General features: G+C 37.7%; 1 protein-coding gene across 7 annotated transcripts in view; it reads right to left on the minus strand.

Annotated features, from left to right (window-relative positions):
* LOC137015419 (kinesin-like protein KIF21A) overlaps positions 1-17,852 on the minus strand; it is a 109,257-nt gene that overhangs the window by 17,779 nt on the left and 73,626 nt on the right. For 3 of the 7 annotated variants that reach the window (XM_067380364.1, XM_067380371.1, XM_067380367.1), the window contains 11 exons: positions 12,000-12,142; positions 11,770-11,914; positions 10,916-11,110; positions 9,372-9,473; positions 8,836-9,001; positions 6,987-7,007; positions 6,317-6,374; positions 6,168-6,222; positions 5,732-5,943; positions 2,040-2,171; positions 372-508 (listed from right to left, as the gene is read on the minus strand). In XM_067380364.1, the coding sequence (XP_067236465.1) occupies positions 372-508; positions 2,040-2,171; positions 5,732-5,943; positions 6,168-6,222; positions 6,317-6,374; positions 6,987-7,007; positions 8,836-9,001; positions 9,372-9,473; positions 10,916-11,110; positions 11,770-11,914; positions 12,000-12,142 (1,366 nt within the window). Of the gene's footprint in view, positions 1-371; positions 509-2,039; positions 2,172-5,731; positions 5,944-6,167; positions 6,223-6,316; positions 6,375-6,986; positions 7,008-8,835; positions 9,002-9,371; positions 9,474-10,915; positions 11,111-11,769; positions 11,915-11,999; positions 12,143-17,852 lie in introns of those variants that run through there. The other 4 variants (XM_067380365.1, XM_067380366.1, XM_067380369.1 and 1 more) reach the window with 4 other exon arrangements.

Consider the following 17,852-nt stretch of genomic DNA (forward strand, 5'->3'; position numbering starts at 1 on the left):
TCAGTGTTGCTACAGTAACTTAAAAAAAAAAAAAACAGTATTTGAAAGCTGAAATAAAATATTAATTGAGAAACTTAAAGAAAATTAAAAATGTTGCATTTGCAACTAATTGATATAAAAAGTTTATGTTAAAAAACTTAAGATGTAAAAATAAAAGCTAATTCAAATTATTACTAAATACTATAATAGTATAAACAATACTAAAATTACACGGTTTATGATTCCTGTGCATTTGTGAATATCATTATCCAAACTAAAAATCTAAAATCATTTTATTTTTGTGAAACTGGTTGGGTGAGCAAAACAAAATCTTACTAGCATAAATTCAGGCAAGAATAAACCATATAATACAGGGTGAATGGTGTTGTGACCTTTTGACCCAGTGAAGAGGAGGTCATCTGTGGAGTCAACACACAGTACAGCTTTACTGTGACCCTCGGCTATATGAACACACTGCAGAGAGCCGCCACGACTGCTCTTCGACACAGGAACAGGGTTGATCACACCTCTGATGTATGTCAAAAAACCAACAATCAGTAGGTTCCTCCATCAAATCTTGTGTATTGAAAAAATCATTGTCTTCTATTCACACATTGCGGCAAATACAGTGCCATGAAGTACTTTCCCCCTTCCTGATTGCCAAAATAAAACAAAATTTGAGTATATGAAATATTACTGCATATTTATCTCCACGTTTCATATAATCAAATTTTGTTTTAGACAACGGAAACCAAAGTAAACAAAGCATAATATTGAAAAAGACGTGGTGGTGAATATTTCCAAAATATTTTAATTAACCTTTTAATGGATTCCAGAAAAACTATTAAAAAACTGTTGCCATATCCAACACCAGCTAGCCTCAGTCATTTAGTTCTCGACATAAGCAATAAATATCATGAAGAAGGCAAGTCATTTTTCATGGCACTGTATAATTTTGTATTATTTTGCCAAAATAGTTTGTGAAGCAAAGTATGACAGGGCATGTGTGCCAATGAACACTGTACAGAAATTCATCCACATGCAGTGAAATAAACATTTATGATGCAAAATCAAAATAAATACAATAAAAGTAATCAGAAAATTAAATTAGGGTGGAGAGGCTTAAAATCCTGTGTGTGAGAAAAAAAACAAGAGAAAGACTAAAGCACATTAAAAGATCAAACATAATATGTGTATTTGTCTGATTTGCTGATGCTGTTGAATGCATGAATCCATTATGCTGGTCCGGCGCATCCTCCCATAACTACTGAAACCACTTTAATGAGACCACTTTTTAACTACTGGAACCACTTTTTCATACATAATTTTCACATAATACATTCACAAACACACACACAAAGAAATATTTTCTTCAATTAACTTATGAAAACGCCTAATTTAACCAAAAATACTTCAGATGCAAATAATCAGAGTAGTCAGCATTTGTAAGGCAAGAACTTCTCACATCCCCTGGTATATCACTTACGAAGATGAACAGAAGCGGTTGTGTGGTCGAAAACACATTGGCCCGGCTTTATCAACATTTAATTTTGAAAGGATAGTTTTTGTTTTCGACCACAGTTTATTTACTCCCAAGTTCTGCAGGGCAAAATTTATGACTACTTTCAAAACCAAGCCAATTCAGTATTTTGAGGCCACTTTTATGTGGACTGCTAATAACCCATTTTCTGAATTTGAAAATGCCATGTAAACAACATTTTCTGGATTACTGTCATATATCCAAGTTGGAATTTGGACCCCCTTCTGAGTTATACACAATTTGTGAACCAGATGTTCATGTGCGTGTGAATGATAAAGCCAGTAGTTTGATTATTGCAATTAGCGTTAAGTAGCCAGTGTTTGACATGTTGGGGTAGGAGTCAGAGAGCATGCTTCTTTTTTTTTTTAATTTATGTGTCAATCTTTCTACATTCGAATCCTGTTTGTAGTATTACTGTTCAAAGTAGATTGTCTAAAATCCAACATAAACAGGCAGAAGCCAAAAATCTCCTAAAAATCGCAGTAGTAACTTTCTGCCACTGGGGGATGCTAGCTCTTACTGTATGATCTCTTTGGCTTTAGCCTTGTCAGCCACGGCTTGTCCCTTGTCATAAGCCTTCCTGCGAGAGAGAGGGGATGGTTCCGGTACTCTCTTTTGCCCACCTGCTGGAAGTCTGTTGCCAGAGCTGCTACTTTAAGATCCATTTGCAATGTGAAAGACAGAAACATAAAAATGAAACACAAGGACTGAAAAAAGTATATATAAAAAAAAAAAAACACAAACAAAAGGTGGGAGCATGCATAATAAAGAACACAAATAAACCTAACATTGTCTGTTCTTTTAAGTTAAAAATACTGATTAAACCTAAGAGGTGGGTTTAAAAGTTACTACTCCACTGCAAAAATGTTTTGCCAAATGTTAACCTTTAGTGGTAAACTTGCAACAAACCATTGGCAACAATGCAAACCTACTGGCAACCAATTCTGTGGCAAATCACAGAAATATCTGACAGTACTGGCAAAAAGTTATTTTGAAAATATTTGCAAATACTGGTAGTTATTTTGAAAATATCTGCCACTACAGGCAAACAGTTATTTTGAAAATATCAGATATTTAGAAAATATTCACCAATACTGGCAGACAGTTATTTTGGAAATATCTGCCACTACTGGCAGTTATTTTGAAAATATCTGCCACAACTGGCAGTTATTTTAGAAATATTCACCAATACTGGCAAACAGTTATTTTGGGAATGTTCACCAATACAGGCAAAGAGATATTTTGAAAATATCTGCCACAACTGGCAAACAGTTATTTTGAAAATATTTGCCACTACTGGCAAACAGTTATTTTGAAAGTATTTGCCACTACTGGGAAACAGTTATTTTGAAAATATTTGCCACTACTGGGAAACAGTTATTTTGAAAATATTTACCAATACTGGCAAACAGTTATTTTGGAAATATTTGCCAATACTGGCAAACAGATACTTTGAAAATATCTACCACAACTGGCAAACAGTTATTTTGAAAATATTCGAAAATACTGGCAAACAGTTATTTTGAAAATATTTGCTACTACTGGCAAACAGTTATTTTGAAAATATTTACCAATACTGGCAAACAGTTATTTTGAAAATATTTGCCACTACTGGCAAACAGTTATTTTGAAAGTATTTGCCACTACTGGGAAACAGTTATTTTGAAAATATTTGCCACTACTGGGAAACAATTATTTTGAAAATATTTACCAATACTGGCAAACAGTTATTTTGGAAATATTTGCCAATACTGGCAAACAGATACTTTGTTTGCCAGTTGTGGTAGATATTTTCAGTTATTTTGAAAATATTCGAAAATACTGGCAAACAGTTATTTTGAAAATATTTGCTACTACTGGCAAACAGTTATTTTGAAAATATTTACCAATACTGGCAAACAGTTATTTTGAAAATATCTGCCGCAACTGGCAGTTATTTTAGAAATATTCACCAATACTGGCAAACAGTTATTTTAGAAATATTCACCAATACTGGCAAACAGTTATTTTGAAAATATTCGCAAATACTGGCAAACAGTTATTTTGAGAATATTCGCCAATTCTGGCAAACAGATACTTTGAAAATATCTGCCACAACTGGCAAATAGTTATTTTGAAAATAGTCGCAAATACTGGCAAACAGATACTTTGAAAATATCTGCCACAAGTGGCAAACAGTTATTTTGAAAATATTCGAAAATACTGGCAGTTATTTTGAAAATATCCGCCAATACTGGCAAACAGTTATTTTGAAAATATTCGCCAATACTGGCAGACAGATACTTTGAAAATATCTGCCACAACTGGCAAACAGTTATTTTGAAAATATTTGCCACTACTGGCAAACAGTTATTTTGAAAGTATTTGCCACTACTGGCAAACAGTTATTTTGAAAATATTCGCCAATACTGGCAAACAGATACTTTGAAAATATCTGCCACAACTGGAAAACAGTTATTTTGAAAATAGTCGCAAATACTGGCAAACAGTTATTTTGAAAATATTTGCTACTACTAGAAGACAGTTATTTTGAAAATATTTACCAATACTGGCAAACAGTTATTTTGGAAATATTTGCCAATACTGGCAAACAGATACTTTGAAAATATCTACCACAACTGGCAAACAGTTACTTTGAAAATATTTGAAAATACTGGCAAACAGTTATTTTGAAAATATTTGCTACTACTGGCAAACAGTTATTTTGAAAATATTCGCCAATACTGGCAAACAGATACTTTGAAAATATCTGCCACAACTGGCAAACAGTTATTTTGAAAATATTCGCCAATACTGGCAAACAAATACTTTGAAAATATCTGCCACAACTGGCAAACAGTTATTTTGGAAATATTTGCCAATACTGGCAAACAGATACTTTGAAAATATCTACCACAACTGGCAGTTATTTTAGAAATATTCACCAATACTGGCAAACAGTTATTTTAGAAATATTCACCAATACTGGCAAACAGTTATTTTGAAAATATTCGAAAACACTGGCAAACAGTTATTTTGAAAATATTCGAAAACACTGGCAAACAGTTATTTTGAAAATATTCGCCAATACTGGCAAACAGATACTTTGAAAATATCTGCCACAACTGGCAAACAGTTATTTTGAAAATAGTCGCAAATACTGGCAAACAGTTATTTTGAAAATATTTGCTACTACTAGAAGACAGTTATTTTGAAAATATTTACCAATACTGGCAAACAGTTATTTTGGAAATATTTGCCAATACTGGCAAACAGATACTTTGAAAATATCTACCACAACTGGCAAACAGTTATTTTGAAAATATTTGCTACTACTAGAAGACAGTTATTTTGAAAATACAGTATCCACCACTACTGGCAAACAGATATTTTGAAAATTTCTGCTACTATTGTAAAACAGTGAAGTGAAATTAGTCGTCATGTTATGAAAAAAAAAAAAGTTAAATAAAAAAAAAAAATACAGTATTTAAACTTTAAATGTTTGGAATGCTTCTGAAAAAAGGATTCCAAACAGTTGTCAGATTGTGATTTAGTTAAAAGAACATGAACGGTAATGTGTTATTGTGAATATTGTGTTATGTGTCTCAACCTCTTGCTGTAGATCATCACAGTTGATGTTATTCTTGAACACACTTCTTTGCAAAAACTGTTTCTTTCTGGTAAACTTGAAGTACATTTGTGGTAAAACAGATTGCCAAAAATAGTTGCCAGAAGTGTAAGTAGTTCCCACAACTCACGACACATGTTCTTATCTAGCTACCGGTGGTCCAAATTGAAAGAGAAATAACAGTGATAATAAATAACTATTTATTATAACGGTCTGAAATCTGTTTAGTTAATTAGATTGTATGGCCAAGTCTGACTCTTGACTACTGACTACAGTTGTTTAGTGTTGTTAGCAACATACATGGAACAGTAATGAAAGTCAATTGAATAAAAGCGTTAGAGAAGACCATCTTTGATCATCTTTGAAGATTTTTTTAACTTTTGTCTAAACCGAAAGAGACCAGATGAGATCAGTCTTAACAGCATAGCAGGACAAAAAATAGTGTGACATCAAAATATCTTTCTTTAACAAGACAACATTTGTTGAAAAAAGGACATTTTAAAGTAAACATAAAGCAGGAGTAGTTAGTTCATGCATGAAGTGAGGTGGAGCAGTAAGTAAGTGAAGATTTTAATTAGCAAGGTTTGAGATTACTTTACACTTACATGCTACCCATTCTAGAGGACAATCCAGCAGGGGGGAGCATGTAGTCCCGATCTCTGACTGTATTTCCAGCAGACTCCAAATCTCCAGCTCCCTCAGATGTCTCAGCCATTGGGTGTAAAGGGATGGAGTAGTCTCTTGTCGGTGTGTCTGGGCCAGAGTCACAGTTGTTTGAGTAGAGTAACTCCATCTGAGTAGTGGTCCTTCTTCGGGCCTTTGTGATTATTGCAAAAACAAATGGACAAGGTTAGTTAAATAAGGAACAGGACAGGCAAAGAATTGGTTGTCATCCAAAGTCACTTATTAGGTTCAGTCCCACTGAGATTAGGGGTCTTGATTATGGGCACAGTGACCATAGATCAACCTTTTAATGGTTTGCACCTTAAAATCTCTTGGTTACCAAGCTCTGGGTAAGGTAAAATTCAATTTGTCCTATACCTTAGTCCTAGATTTAGTCTCGCCACATAACTTCATGAGGTCTGAGGCCAGGGTGCTGAATTATGGGAAAAGATATTGACTTAGGTTTGCTCAATCATTGAAGCACATCAATGATAACAAATATATTTACCATTGACGGATTAACTTACTTTCCTTCCAGTGCAGGACTTGGGGTCGACTCGTCACTACTGCTGTCATCTCCATTTTCTAATGAGGAAAAAGAAATGAAAGTGGATATTCAAACATCCACAATTGGGTGTCTAACTTACACCAGAAGAATTGGAAGGACTTGCAAGATCCTTGAATTAAGGCAAAATCACGCCGACGCTGTTATCTGTGATGTTTAAGTGACTTTCAAGAGTGTGGTAGTAATGAAAAGCGACTGAGGATAAATTAAGCACAGCTCTACCATGCTAGTTTCTTTAGTTGCTGTGAAAGCTGATCCAAACCATTTTCTGATATCAGCTGTGACCAGAAAGAGGTTATCATCAAAGTTAGTGCAAAAAAGTTGTGGAGAAGAAGGATGAGGGAACACAAATGGTAAATCATTCAAAAAGGAGGGGGAAAAAATTAGTCGTACATGGTCTGGAAGAATCACTTGTTTTCCTGCTGCTGGACTGCGATGTATGCTAATGGTAATAAGTAGTATATACTGCTAGCTGGGGATTGATGGTTTATTATGGTAAGAACCGGTAGAGGAGGTGTGGACAGATGAACAGAAGCCTCATGCACCTGCGGATGGGACCGCTAGCCTGTGGTTAGTCCAAGGAGGTAGACCCATGCTCTCATTACAGATAGAGTGTGGCTACTGGTACTCACCCAAGGGCATGTTACCTAGTTCTGTTTAAATCAGGCAACAGGGGGGACAGAAAAAAAGGCAACAAAGAAATCAAAAATACATTCCCCCAGATGAAATTATATGGAATGATGGTATTCATGGATATACCACAATACAATGTGAATATGGAAAAGATATTTCAAGGGTTTCCACACATTTAAACCAATACATTTCGTGGAAAGCCTGTACATGAGGACATGGGAACACCATACAACCTTTCATGGGGACTGATTCACTGTTATTTGATTGAGGTACAACTTTGTTATATGTAGGTCCGTTATTGTGGTATCATTTAAGGCAGAGGTGTCCAATCCTGCTCCTGAAGGGCCAATGTCCTGCAGAGTTTAGCTCTAACCATAACTAATCACACCTGAACCAGCCTATCAAGATCTGCAGGACCTCTGCTAAAATCTTTCAAGCAGGAGTGTTTGAACAGGTTGGAGCTAAACTCCGCAGGACGTTGGCCCTCCAGGCACGGGACTGGACACCCCAAATTTAAGGCATCAAAAAAATAAATTCTGGCCAGATATATAATTTTGACAATCTCAGGTGGTTCTTGGGCAAAATAAGCTGCAATGTGGACCACACTTAACGTTGATGCTGAGACCACAAACTCAACAGAACATAGAGTTCAGTGCTGTAGTCGAGAAAAGCTCATTCGAGTCCAAGTCCCACCTGAGTGGGTAAAGTCAGAGTCAAGAACGAGACCTAAGGAGGGTTGAGTCAGAGTCAAGACAGTAAACTGAAGAGGGTCAAGTTCGAGTTGCAATGGGCACCCTGGCCTGCTCTTCCAGTTAACTATCAGCACCCGGGACTATGATTTGTGTTGTGTTTCAGCCATTTTTATAAAAAGTGAAAATGAAAATGTGCATATCTCCATCATAAGATTCGCACTGCTTGCACTGTCATAAATAGTGCATAAAACAACTACACATGCTTAAAGTTTCTGACAGGTTCTGGGCAATACTTGATTTGTTTGAGGGTGGTTTCCAAGAATTATGGCTTGTGCAACTCCGTGATTAGTCATCAAAGACTCGACACATCAACTAGTGGCAGAACTAATCAACTAGTTGGTGCACACCCTAGACTAGGGGTAGAAAATAGTGCTCTTGTACAACTTTTCCACTGGGGCTGGTGAGTAGCTGGAGTCAGGGCTTGCCCAAAGCTTGTTTTCCAATGACCAATGACTGATCAAGACCAGCAAGTTTTCGGGGGTTGTTTTGGAAACAAGATTCAGGCCCTAGTCCATGTTTTTTTTTTTTTTTGTAGAAAAGCAAATTGGACACTGGCTCCAGCAGCATCCCCGGTGGAAAAGTGAAACTAGAGGGCTACCTTCATGCAGACTTCAGTTCCAAACCTGCTCCAACACACCTGCTTGTTATTTTCAAGTAATCCTGAAGACCTTGATTAGCTGGTTGAGGTATGTTTGATTAGAACTGGAGCTACACTCAGGATAATAGCTCTCCAGGAGCAGAATCCAGAATCCACAATTGCACTTTACCTCAGATTGGAAAACAGTAACTTTATCAAATTTTTTGATTGAGTATGTGCAGAATCAGACACACACACACACACACACACACACACACACACACACACACACACACACACACACACACACACACACACACACACACACAAAAACAAAAAAATAAATAAATAAAAAATAAAAAAACCTTCCGGGTTTCTTATGATTAGCAAAATCTTTCACTATGAGCATTCTGGCACATTAACAGGGCTGGGTAGTACAGCCAAAGTCTCTGTTAAGGGCCTGGGGTCTTAGGGCCTGGGGTCAAAGGGCTAACATAATTTTCAGGAGAAATGTCCTACCTTGCAGAGCATTCCCCAACAATGCATCCAGTTCCGGGTTAAACTCTGCCTTCTCTTTCAGCATGTGGAAGAGCAGCTGGTTTTGAGTGGCACTGTTGATCTCAGTTTGCTTGAGCCGCCCCTCCATCACCTTTATCTGAGATTCCTTCTGAGCTGCCTGTAGACCCTGAAAGCATGTGGTCAGGATGAACACCAAAGCCTGGTTTCACAGACAGGGCTAAGCCTTATTTCAATTAGGGTATTTAAGTTGCTTTTATAAACATACACTAGAAAAAAAAAACATTACTGATGTGCATCTTGAGACAAAACAATGGCACTGACATATTTTAAGATATGTCAGTACAAGTTGATTTCATTTTAAAACAGCTCAAACATGCATTTTAGTCTGGGACTAGCTTAAGGCTTGTCTGTGAAACAGAGGGCAAATGTGCTAATGTTTTCAAAATTAATGAAACTATTTATGAGGATGAAACTTTTAACATTATAGCCTGTAACAGAGAAGACCAAAGCGGATTAACAGTTTTGTGATTGGATACCTTGTTGATGGCCATGGACATGAAATGGTCCAGTAGGAATCGAGATTCAGCCAGAGTGCAGGACCCAATCACAGCTGAGATATCAACAGCATCGCCTTCTTCCTACAAATAAAAAAATAAAGTATATAATTTTTTCGAAATCCATTTATACTAGTGATATATTTTGAGTAATTGGAGTGAATTCATAGAGTTTTAAAGAAACCAGTGGTTTGATTTAAAGGGGTCATGACATAAATCAAATTTTCCAAACTTTTGACATATGAGGTCTTTGTAAAATGAAAATATCCTGCAAGTAATCACTAAATGCCATCTACACTGGATGCAGTACACAGATTCCCATTCAATTTAGGATGTGTTTAAGTGCTGTGCTGACAACAGGACAAATGGAAGAGTAAAAAAATGACGATTTTGACACGTCCACGTCCTGTTTATGACTATGCTGTATGGTATTGAAGCATCCATTGTAGCACATTGCATCGCAATGCCTTGTTTGCTTTGACGTGTTCATGACCTGCTTAATCTTTGAAGGTCTAAATGCAGTGAATTTTGTCTTGCACTTCTGTAACTTGAGACAAATATCTTTTCCTATGTAATGCATCAGCCATAGTCCCACACTGGCTAAACACCCACGGGCTCCACCTGCTACAGCAGCCACGCCTCAAACTTACACTATAGGTTGAGCTGGAACAAGACTGATAGAGTGGACCGCTCTCAATTTTTGGATGGTGCATGGGAGGCTCTATGTTTACACCTTTGGGGGGAGATGAACCCATGGATGGCATACTAATAGTAGTCAATCAACAATAAATTGTGTTAAGAGATTGTATTATAACATAAAAAATGCCCATGAACTGATTCAGATTCATTTCAGTAAACTGATTCAGATAATAGGAGGAGCGTTTCATTTGACTGTAAGTGCCCTGCAAAGTGAACTTCATGGGATATTCCACCATTTTAAGTGAAGTTCCAATCCGAAGGGAGAGAACATGTTCAGTTCAAAGGGCACTACAAATGGCATAGGGAAGAGTACACAGATACATCACTTCACAGAAGTGGAGAGAGGAATTTACCCACCAGCCATTGCGCTTCACTCCAGCACAAGAAATTTAAATTAAATAAAGGCGGTAAAAATAGTTGAAGCTCCAACGTTATTATCGAGGAGTTGTTTGTACACAGTTGCTTGCAGGTTGTTTGGAGTTACAGTGATCATGATTATGTATAAATGAGATAAAATATATCTATATCTAATCTAACCAAATTATGTTTATTTTCATATTAAACATTGCAAAAGATAATTATCACTCATCTTAGTACTTTCAAATATAACATTTAATATTTAATTAATAATAAAGGTATATTTCTATAAATACACAGTACAAACGTTTGGTCATTTATATTATTTTTATTTACAGAAGTATATAATGTCATCACATTGTGAACTCCTCTAATATGCAAACAGTGGCATGGGCGTAACGCATTTTGTCAAGTGAACCTCAACAGATATCCCATGCTCAGAGAGTAGGCAGCAGTGAGAGTTGCCTCACCTTGGCTTCCTCCATCTGCATGATGTTGGCCTGACAGTCAGAGATGCTGTCGTTGATGTAGTCGATGTTGGCCAGCAGAGACTCCAGCTCCTCATTCAGAGACTGAACATCTTTTTCTACCTCCGGTTCTTCTGCCAGCAGTCTCTCTCTCTTTCTGTTTATCTTATCCCGCCGACGCGTCAGCTCTTCACGTTGCTGTGGACAGGATTTCGAACAATGAGAAGCTAGACAAGTTTGTACAGAGCTTTTATTTTAGGAATGTAAACACAAATACATTGCAAAAAGGTTTCAAATAAAAGTTAAGTAAGTATGATCAGTGTATATATTTTTATCTACTGTATTAGCATTAAAGGGATAGTTTCCCCAAAAATGAAAATTATCCCATGATTCACTCATCCTCAAGCCATCCTACGTGTATATGGTGCATCCTTCCATCATAAAATTAATTCATACTGTTCCAGGGGGTTAATAAAGGCTTTCTGAAGTGAAGTGATGGGTTTTTGTAAGAAAAATATCCATATTTAAAACTTTATGAACTTATAATAACTATAATTGCTTCAGAAAGCCTTTATTAACCCCCTGAAGCCGTAAGGATTACTTTTATGATGGATGGATGTGCTTTTTTGGGCTTCGAAATCTCAAGCCCTATTCACTACCATTATGAAGCTTGGAAGAGCCAGGATATATTTTAATATAACTCCGATTGTGTTAGTCTGAAAGAAGGTCATATGCACCTAGGACGGCTTGATGGTGAGTAAATCATGGGACAATTTTCATTTTTGGGTAAACTATCCCTTTAAGGCAGATTTGTAATTGTAAAGTAAGTGTTTCTCATGATACAGGTTGATTTTTACCTTTAGAAGACGATTCATGTCAGTCTCCATATTGGAAATTGTCACACGCTGCATGATAATATCGGAGATGCGGCGTTCCAGACTCTGCCATTTTCCACGAGCCACTCGGGTGGAGTATATTCCAACAGGTCTGCGATGGTATAATCTAAAGCAAACAATTGTCAGTCACAGGCATAATGAGTTCACGTAAACATATTTACAAGTACGCAAATGAGGCCTGTATAATGTACCTGGTTCCATTAGGTGCTCCTGAGCCCATGTATGTCCGACCTGAGGGTGGTCTGTGAGAGAGGTCCTGGTTTGGCTCATGAAGATTGACCTTTCGTGTGACCTTTCCTGATATCGGCCGCACCTGTCTTCTCAGAGCGGTAACCTGAGAGAGACAGCAGTAATCACTACAGGAAACTTTTGAAAATGCAATTATGTCTTATCTGACTGCCAAAATGAATAGTCAGATTAAAAAACGAATTAACGGATGAATAGACAATAAAAATATCTGCATGCCTAAATTATGGCATTAATATTTGGTACTTTTCCACTCACATAGAAGTAAATTTATATAATATTCAAATGTACGATATGAAAGTATTTATATAATAAATATACAACCATAGTGGCCCTAAAAATAATTTATGCATTTAAAAAGTATAAGTGCATTACAGTATATAAGTGCATCAGTGTTACTCTATATAAATAATAGTAAAATATCTATTAATATTTTGAATTAGCTATTCATTTTATAATTTCAGTTTTAATTTTAGAAATTTGTGTTATTAACTTTTGTTATTTTTATTTTTAATATTCCTATTTTGCTTTAAAGGGTTAGTTACAATATCTAGTATGGGCGATTTCAAAGAAAAACTAAAGAAAAACTGTAAAAATATCTTAATTTGTGTTTCGAAGATGAACGAAGGTCTTACGAGTGTGGAAAGACATGAGGGTGGGTAATAAATGACATTATTTTCGTATTTGGGTGAACCAACCCTTTAACTTTGTTTTGGTCATTTCAGTACTACAACACACACATATACATATATTATTTCAGTTAGTTGCATTTCTAATTAAAAATGTGTATTATAGTGAATATTGTAGTGCACTGGTGTTATTTTAGTATTATTTATATACTTTTATAATATTTATTAACATTTTTGAATTGGCTTTTAATTTTGCTTTCAGTTTTAATTTTAGTTTAAGTTTTAGTAATTTTATGTGCTATTGTCATTAGATTTTTAATATTTCTATTTAGCTATAATTTATTTTATCTTAGTTTTTGTTTTAGTCATTTTAGTACTTCAACTTTAACTAACTTTATTTCAGTTATCTTTATCTAGGGATGTCCTGATCAAGTTCCCTTTCAAGGGAACTCAATGTAATCAGAATGTTGATGCTATGGGAACGCTTCTGCGTGACTGTGTCTTAAGCATGTGTGGACTCTCTCCAATCTCATTGGCGAAACAAAAACCAAAATTCATCAGCTTCTGTGCCTTGAGTAAGTGCCCTGTGTGAATCATTTGTCTTATTTGGGAAATGCCGGTTCAGCATCGAGATGTTGTCCTCACCCATATGAGATGGTTAGGTTACTCCAAGTAGTTCTCCCCACTACAGAGAACTACTTTTCTAGTTTTCAAGAAATAATCAAAAATTAGTTCAATTCAACTACAAAGAAGCTCTGTAGAAAACGGTGATGTCATCATCCAACTCAGCTCAGTTCTTGTACAATAGTTTTGGTATTGTCAAATCTATAATATTGCAAAACATTAAGTGTATAGTATATACATCGATCAGGCATAACATTATGACCACTGACAGGTGAAGTGAATAACACTGATTATCTCTTTATCCCGGCACCTGTTAGTGGGTGGGATAGATTAGGCAGCAAGTGAACATTTTGCAAATTTGACTGGGTCAGAGCATCTCCAAATCTGCAGCTCTGGTGGGGTGTTCCTGGTCTGCAGTGGTCAGTATCTATCAAAAGTGGTCCAAGGAAGAAACAGTGGTGAACCGGCGTCAGGGTCATGGGCGGCCAAGGCTCACTGATGCACTTGGGGAGCGAAGGCTGGCCTGTGTGGTCCGATCCAACAGATGAGTTACTGTAGTTAAAATTGCTCAAGAAGTACTGGTTCTGATAGAAAGCACAATGCATCGTAGTTTGTTGCGTATGGGGCTGCATAGCTGCAGATCAGTCAGGGCGCCCATGGTGACTCCTGTCCACCGCCGAAAGCGCCAACAGTGGGCATAAAAATTATATATATATTATATATATATATATATATATATATATATATTATATATATTATATATATTATATATTATATATTATATATATATATTATATTATATATATATATATTTACGCCGTGGGAGTTTTGCTCGTTCATTCTGGTGAGCGTCTACATTCCTCCGCAAGCGGCTTTACAGTTACTCGCTGATATGATCACAGAGAGTGAGCAACAACACACGGACTCTGTTCTAATCATTCTTGGGGACTTTAATAAAGCGATTCTCACGTGAACTTCCAAAATACAGACAGCATGTTACTGGTCCCACCAGAGACAGTAATACACTGGATCACTGTTACACAGCAATAAAGGATGCATATCACTCTGTCCCACGAGCAGCTTTGGGGCTCTCTGATCACTGTCTAGTTTATCTCATACCGACCTACAGGCAAAATAGGCTAAAATCAGCTAAACCTGTAGCAAGGACTGTGAAGAGATGGACCACCGAAACAGGCTTTATAAGCCTGTTTTGAATGGACTGATTGGAGTGTTTTTGAAGCTGCTGCCACCGATCTGGACAAGCTCACAGAGACAAGCTCACAGGCCAAATACACACTGGAAAAGGAGATCAGAGTGGCAAAGAGGAATTATTCTGATAAACTTAGGAATCCGTTCTATTCTAATGACACAGCTTCAGTGTGGAAAGGTCTGAACGTTATCACCAACTACAAGACACCATCCCCCAGCTCTGTGGAGAATCAACAACTGGCAGACGATCTGAATGGGTTTTATTGCAGGTTTGAAAAATCACCATTCACACTTCCAACAACCCCCGTCTCCCCCACACCTGCAATTCAGTTCAGTGAAGATGATGTGCGCCAGGTCTTCAGAAGGAACAAGAGAAGAAAGGAACCAGTCCCAGACAGCGTTTCACCAGCATGTATGAAAACCTGCGCTGACCAGCTGGCCCCCATTTTCACACAGATCTTCAACAGATCACTGGAGCTGTGCGAAGTCCCCTCATGCTTCAAATGCTCCACCATCATCCCGTCCCAAAGAAACCCAAAATTACTGGATTAAATGACTACAGACCTGTGGCTCTAACGTCTTTGGCCATGAAGTCATTTGAAACACTGGTTCTGGCTTATCTGAAGGACATCACTGGACCCTTACTGGACCCCCTGCAGTTTGCTTACCTGAGCAAACAGGTCTGTGGATGATGCAGTCAATGTGGGACTGCATTATGTTCTCCAGCATCTGGACAAACCAGGGTCTTATCTGAGGATCCTGTTTGTGGACTTCAGCTCTGCTTTTAACACCATCATCCCATCACTCCTCCAGCCAAACTAAGACAGCTCTCCATGCCCACCTCTGTCTGTCAGTGGATCACCAGCTTCCTGACAGACAGGCAGCAGCTAGTGAGGCTGGGAAAATTCTCATCCAGCACATGCACCATCAGCACCGGCGCCCCTCAGGGCTGTGTCCTCTCCCCACTGCTCTTCTCCCTGTACACCAACGACTGCACCTCTAAAGACCCCTCTGTCAAGCTCCTGAAGTTTGCGGATGACACCACACTGATCGGTCTCATCCAGGATAGTGACGAGTCTGCTTACAGACTGGAGGTTGAACAGCTGGCTGTCTGGTGCAGTCTTAACAACCTGGAGCTCAATACGCTCAAGACAGTGGAGATGATCGTGGACTTTAGGAGAAACCCCCCTGCTCTTCCCCCATTCACCATCATGAACAGCACTGTGACTGCAGTGGAGTCATTCAGGTTCCTGGGCACCACCATCTCCCAGGACTTGAAGTGGGACAACCACATTGAGTCCATTGTGAAAAAGGCCAGCAGAGGTTGTACTTCCTTCGCCAGCTGAGGAAGTTGAACCTGCCACAGGTGCTGCTGAAACAGTTGTACTCTGTCATCATTGAATCCATCCTCTGCACTTCAATTACCGTCTGGTTCAGCTCAGCTACCAAATCTGACCTCAGAAGACTACAGAGGGTAGTCCGGTCTGCTGATCATTGGTACAACACTCCCCACTCTCCAACTGTACTTATCCGGAGTGAGGAAAAGGGCAAAGAAGATCACTCTGGACCCCTCACATCCAGCACACTCCCTCTTTGAACTGTTGCCATTTGGTCGATGCTACAGAGCCCTGAGCACCAGAACGTCCAGACACAGGAACAGTCTCTTCCCTCAAGCAATCCATCTCATAAACACTTGACAAACACGGAACACGCAACACTATTACACTTTATTTACTTAAAACGCTTATTTATATTTCAAATTTGCACACATAACTGTACATACAAATTGTCTATATTCTATATTGTTTTTTGCTTTTTCTGCACTTGTCTATCTTGTAAATTTGTATATTATTTTATTCGCTTTATTATGTGTCTTGTCTTGTCGCTGTTACTCTGTTGCACTGTTGAGCTTCTGTCACTAAAACAAATTCCTAGTATGTGTAAACAACATACCTGGCAATAAAGCTCTTTCTGATTCTGATTCAGATATATATATATCTATATATATATATATATTGTATAGTAGATGTAGCGTCTGAATCGACACACAATTGTAAAAATCAATCTTGACAACATGCAGACTCCATAATGTCTGGCCCCCCCACTGAGAACCACCATTTGCTTCATTGCACCACCATTCGTTTAATAACTCACACTTTAGTTGACATCATCTCATAGAATGCATTGTAAGTTATACATTTAGTATAAATGGACACTTCCCTCATGCAAACGAGGTTACTTTCAAACAAAGAAACTCCTGCCAGAGAATTGCACCTTTCTCATTGGTCAAGCCAAAACTCAAAGGTGTGACTAGAGGTTAAAAAGCCCCCACGCAGATCTTCTGGTCAGCGCTCGCTCTTCTGGTCTACTGCCTTTGTTCTTGCTGATTCTACTGATTGCTGGTCAACTCACCTGGCCAGCTGGCCAGCGCAGCTGTGCAGACAGGCCTCATTCACTTCAAGCCATGCACAACTTCCTCTACAACAGGGTCAATTTAACAGCGCAAGTTCGACGTCATTTCTTCATTCAATGCAGAAGATATTGATTACAACTTCAGCACCATCGGACTGATCCATCAAGAATTTCTCCCGAGACTGCATATCTAGACGCTCCTCAACAGCTAAGGCATTTGCAAGTATCGTACATTTAAACACTAAATGGTGAGTTAGTATTAAGTTGTTAACCCCTCTGTTTACCCCCTTCATAGCTCCATTCCCCTGTTATGCTACGGTTTAATTTCATTTCCACTCTCTCATTTCCTATGTATACGTGATTTGTATGTCTATGTGTGTTTAGTCTAGCTATGTGTTTGTGATTTAGTCAAATAAAACTTTGTGCACATTCTTGCGAGTTGATTCTGATCTGCTTATAAACAATGCATTATTTTTCTGTGGCCACGGAAAATATTCTTTCTGAAGAGTTGATAGACGATCAATACCGAGTGTTCGCTGGCTGAACAGATTAATTGATTGTAATATTAATTCAGCTACAACAAGTTAATTCGATTAACTGATTCAAATATTTATAATCAGTTATAATGAGTTTACATTGTAAACAGACTGTGTTGTCAGGAATATGGGACTGCTGACACAAACATCTTGTATTTTATATATACAATAAGCAGAATAATTGCAACAAAATGAAAAAGTGTGGATTTAGCGTTAGAAAGCATGAAGCTCGTGGTCTGTTAGTCAAGTCCGAAGCAAGACGCAACCCATAGCAACGCGTTATGGCAACAACATCTCAGATAGTCTGACGGCAGATAAAAATAAACAGCAATAAATGACTTTCGAGTGATTTGTTACAAAAGTGTGCATCAAGTATGCTAAGCACAGA

This window comes from Chanodichthys erythropterus, chromosome 24, assembly GCF_024489055.1.
Source record: "Chanodichthys erythropterus isolate Z2021 chromosome 24, ASM2448905v1, whole genome shotgun sequence".
Lineage (NCBI taxonomy): Eukaryota > Metazoa > Chordata > Actinopteri > Cypriniformes > Xenocyprididae > Chanodichthys > Chanodichthys erythropterus.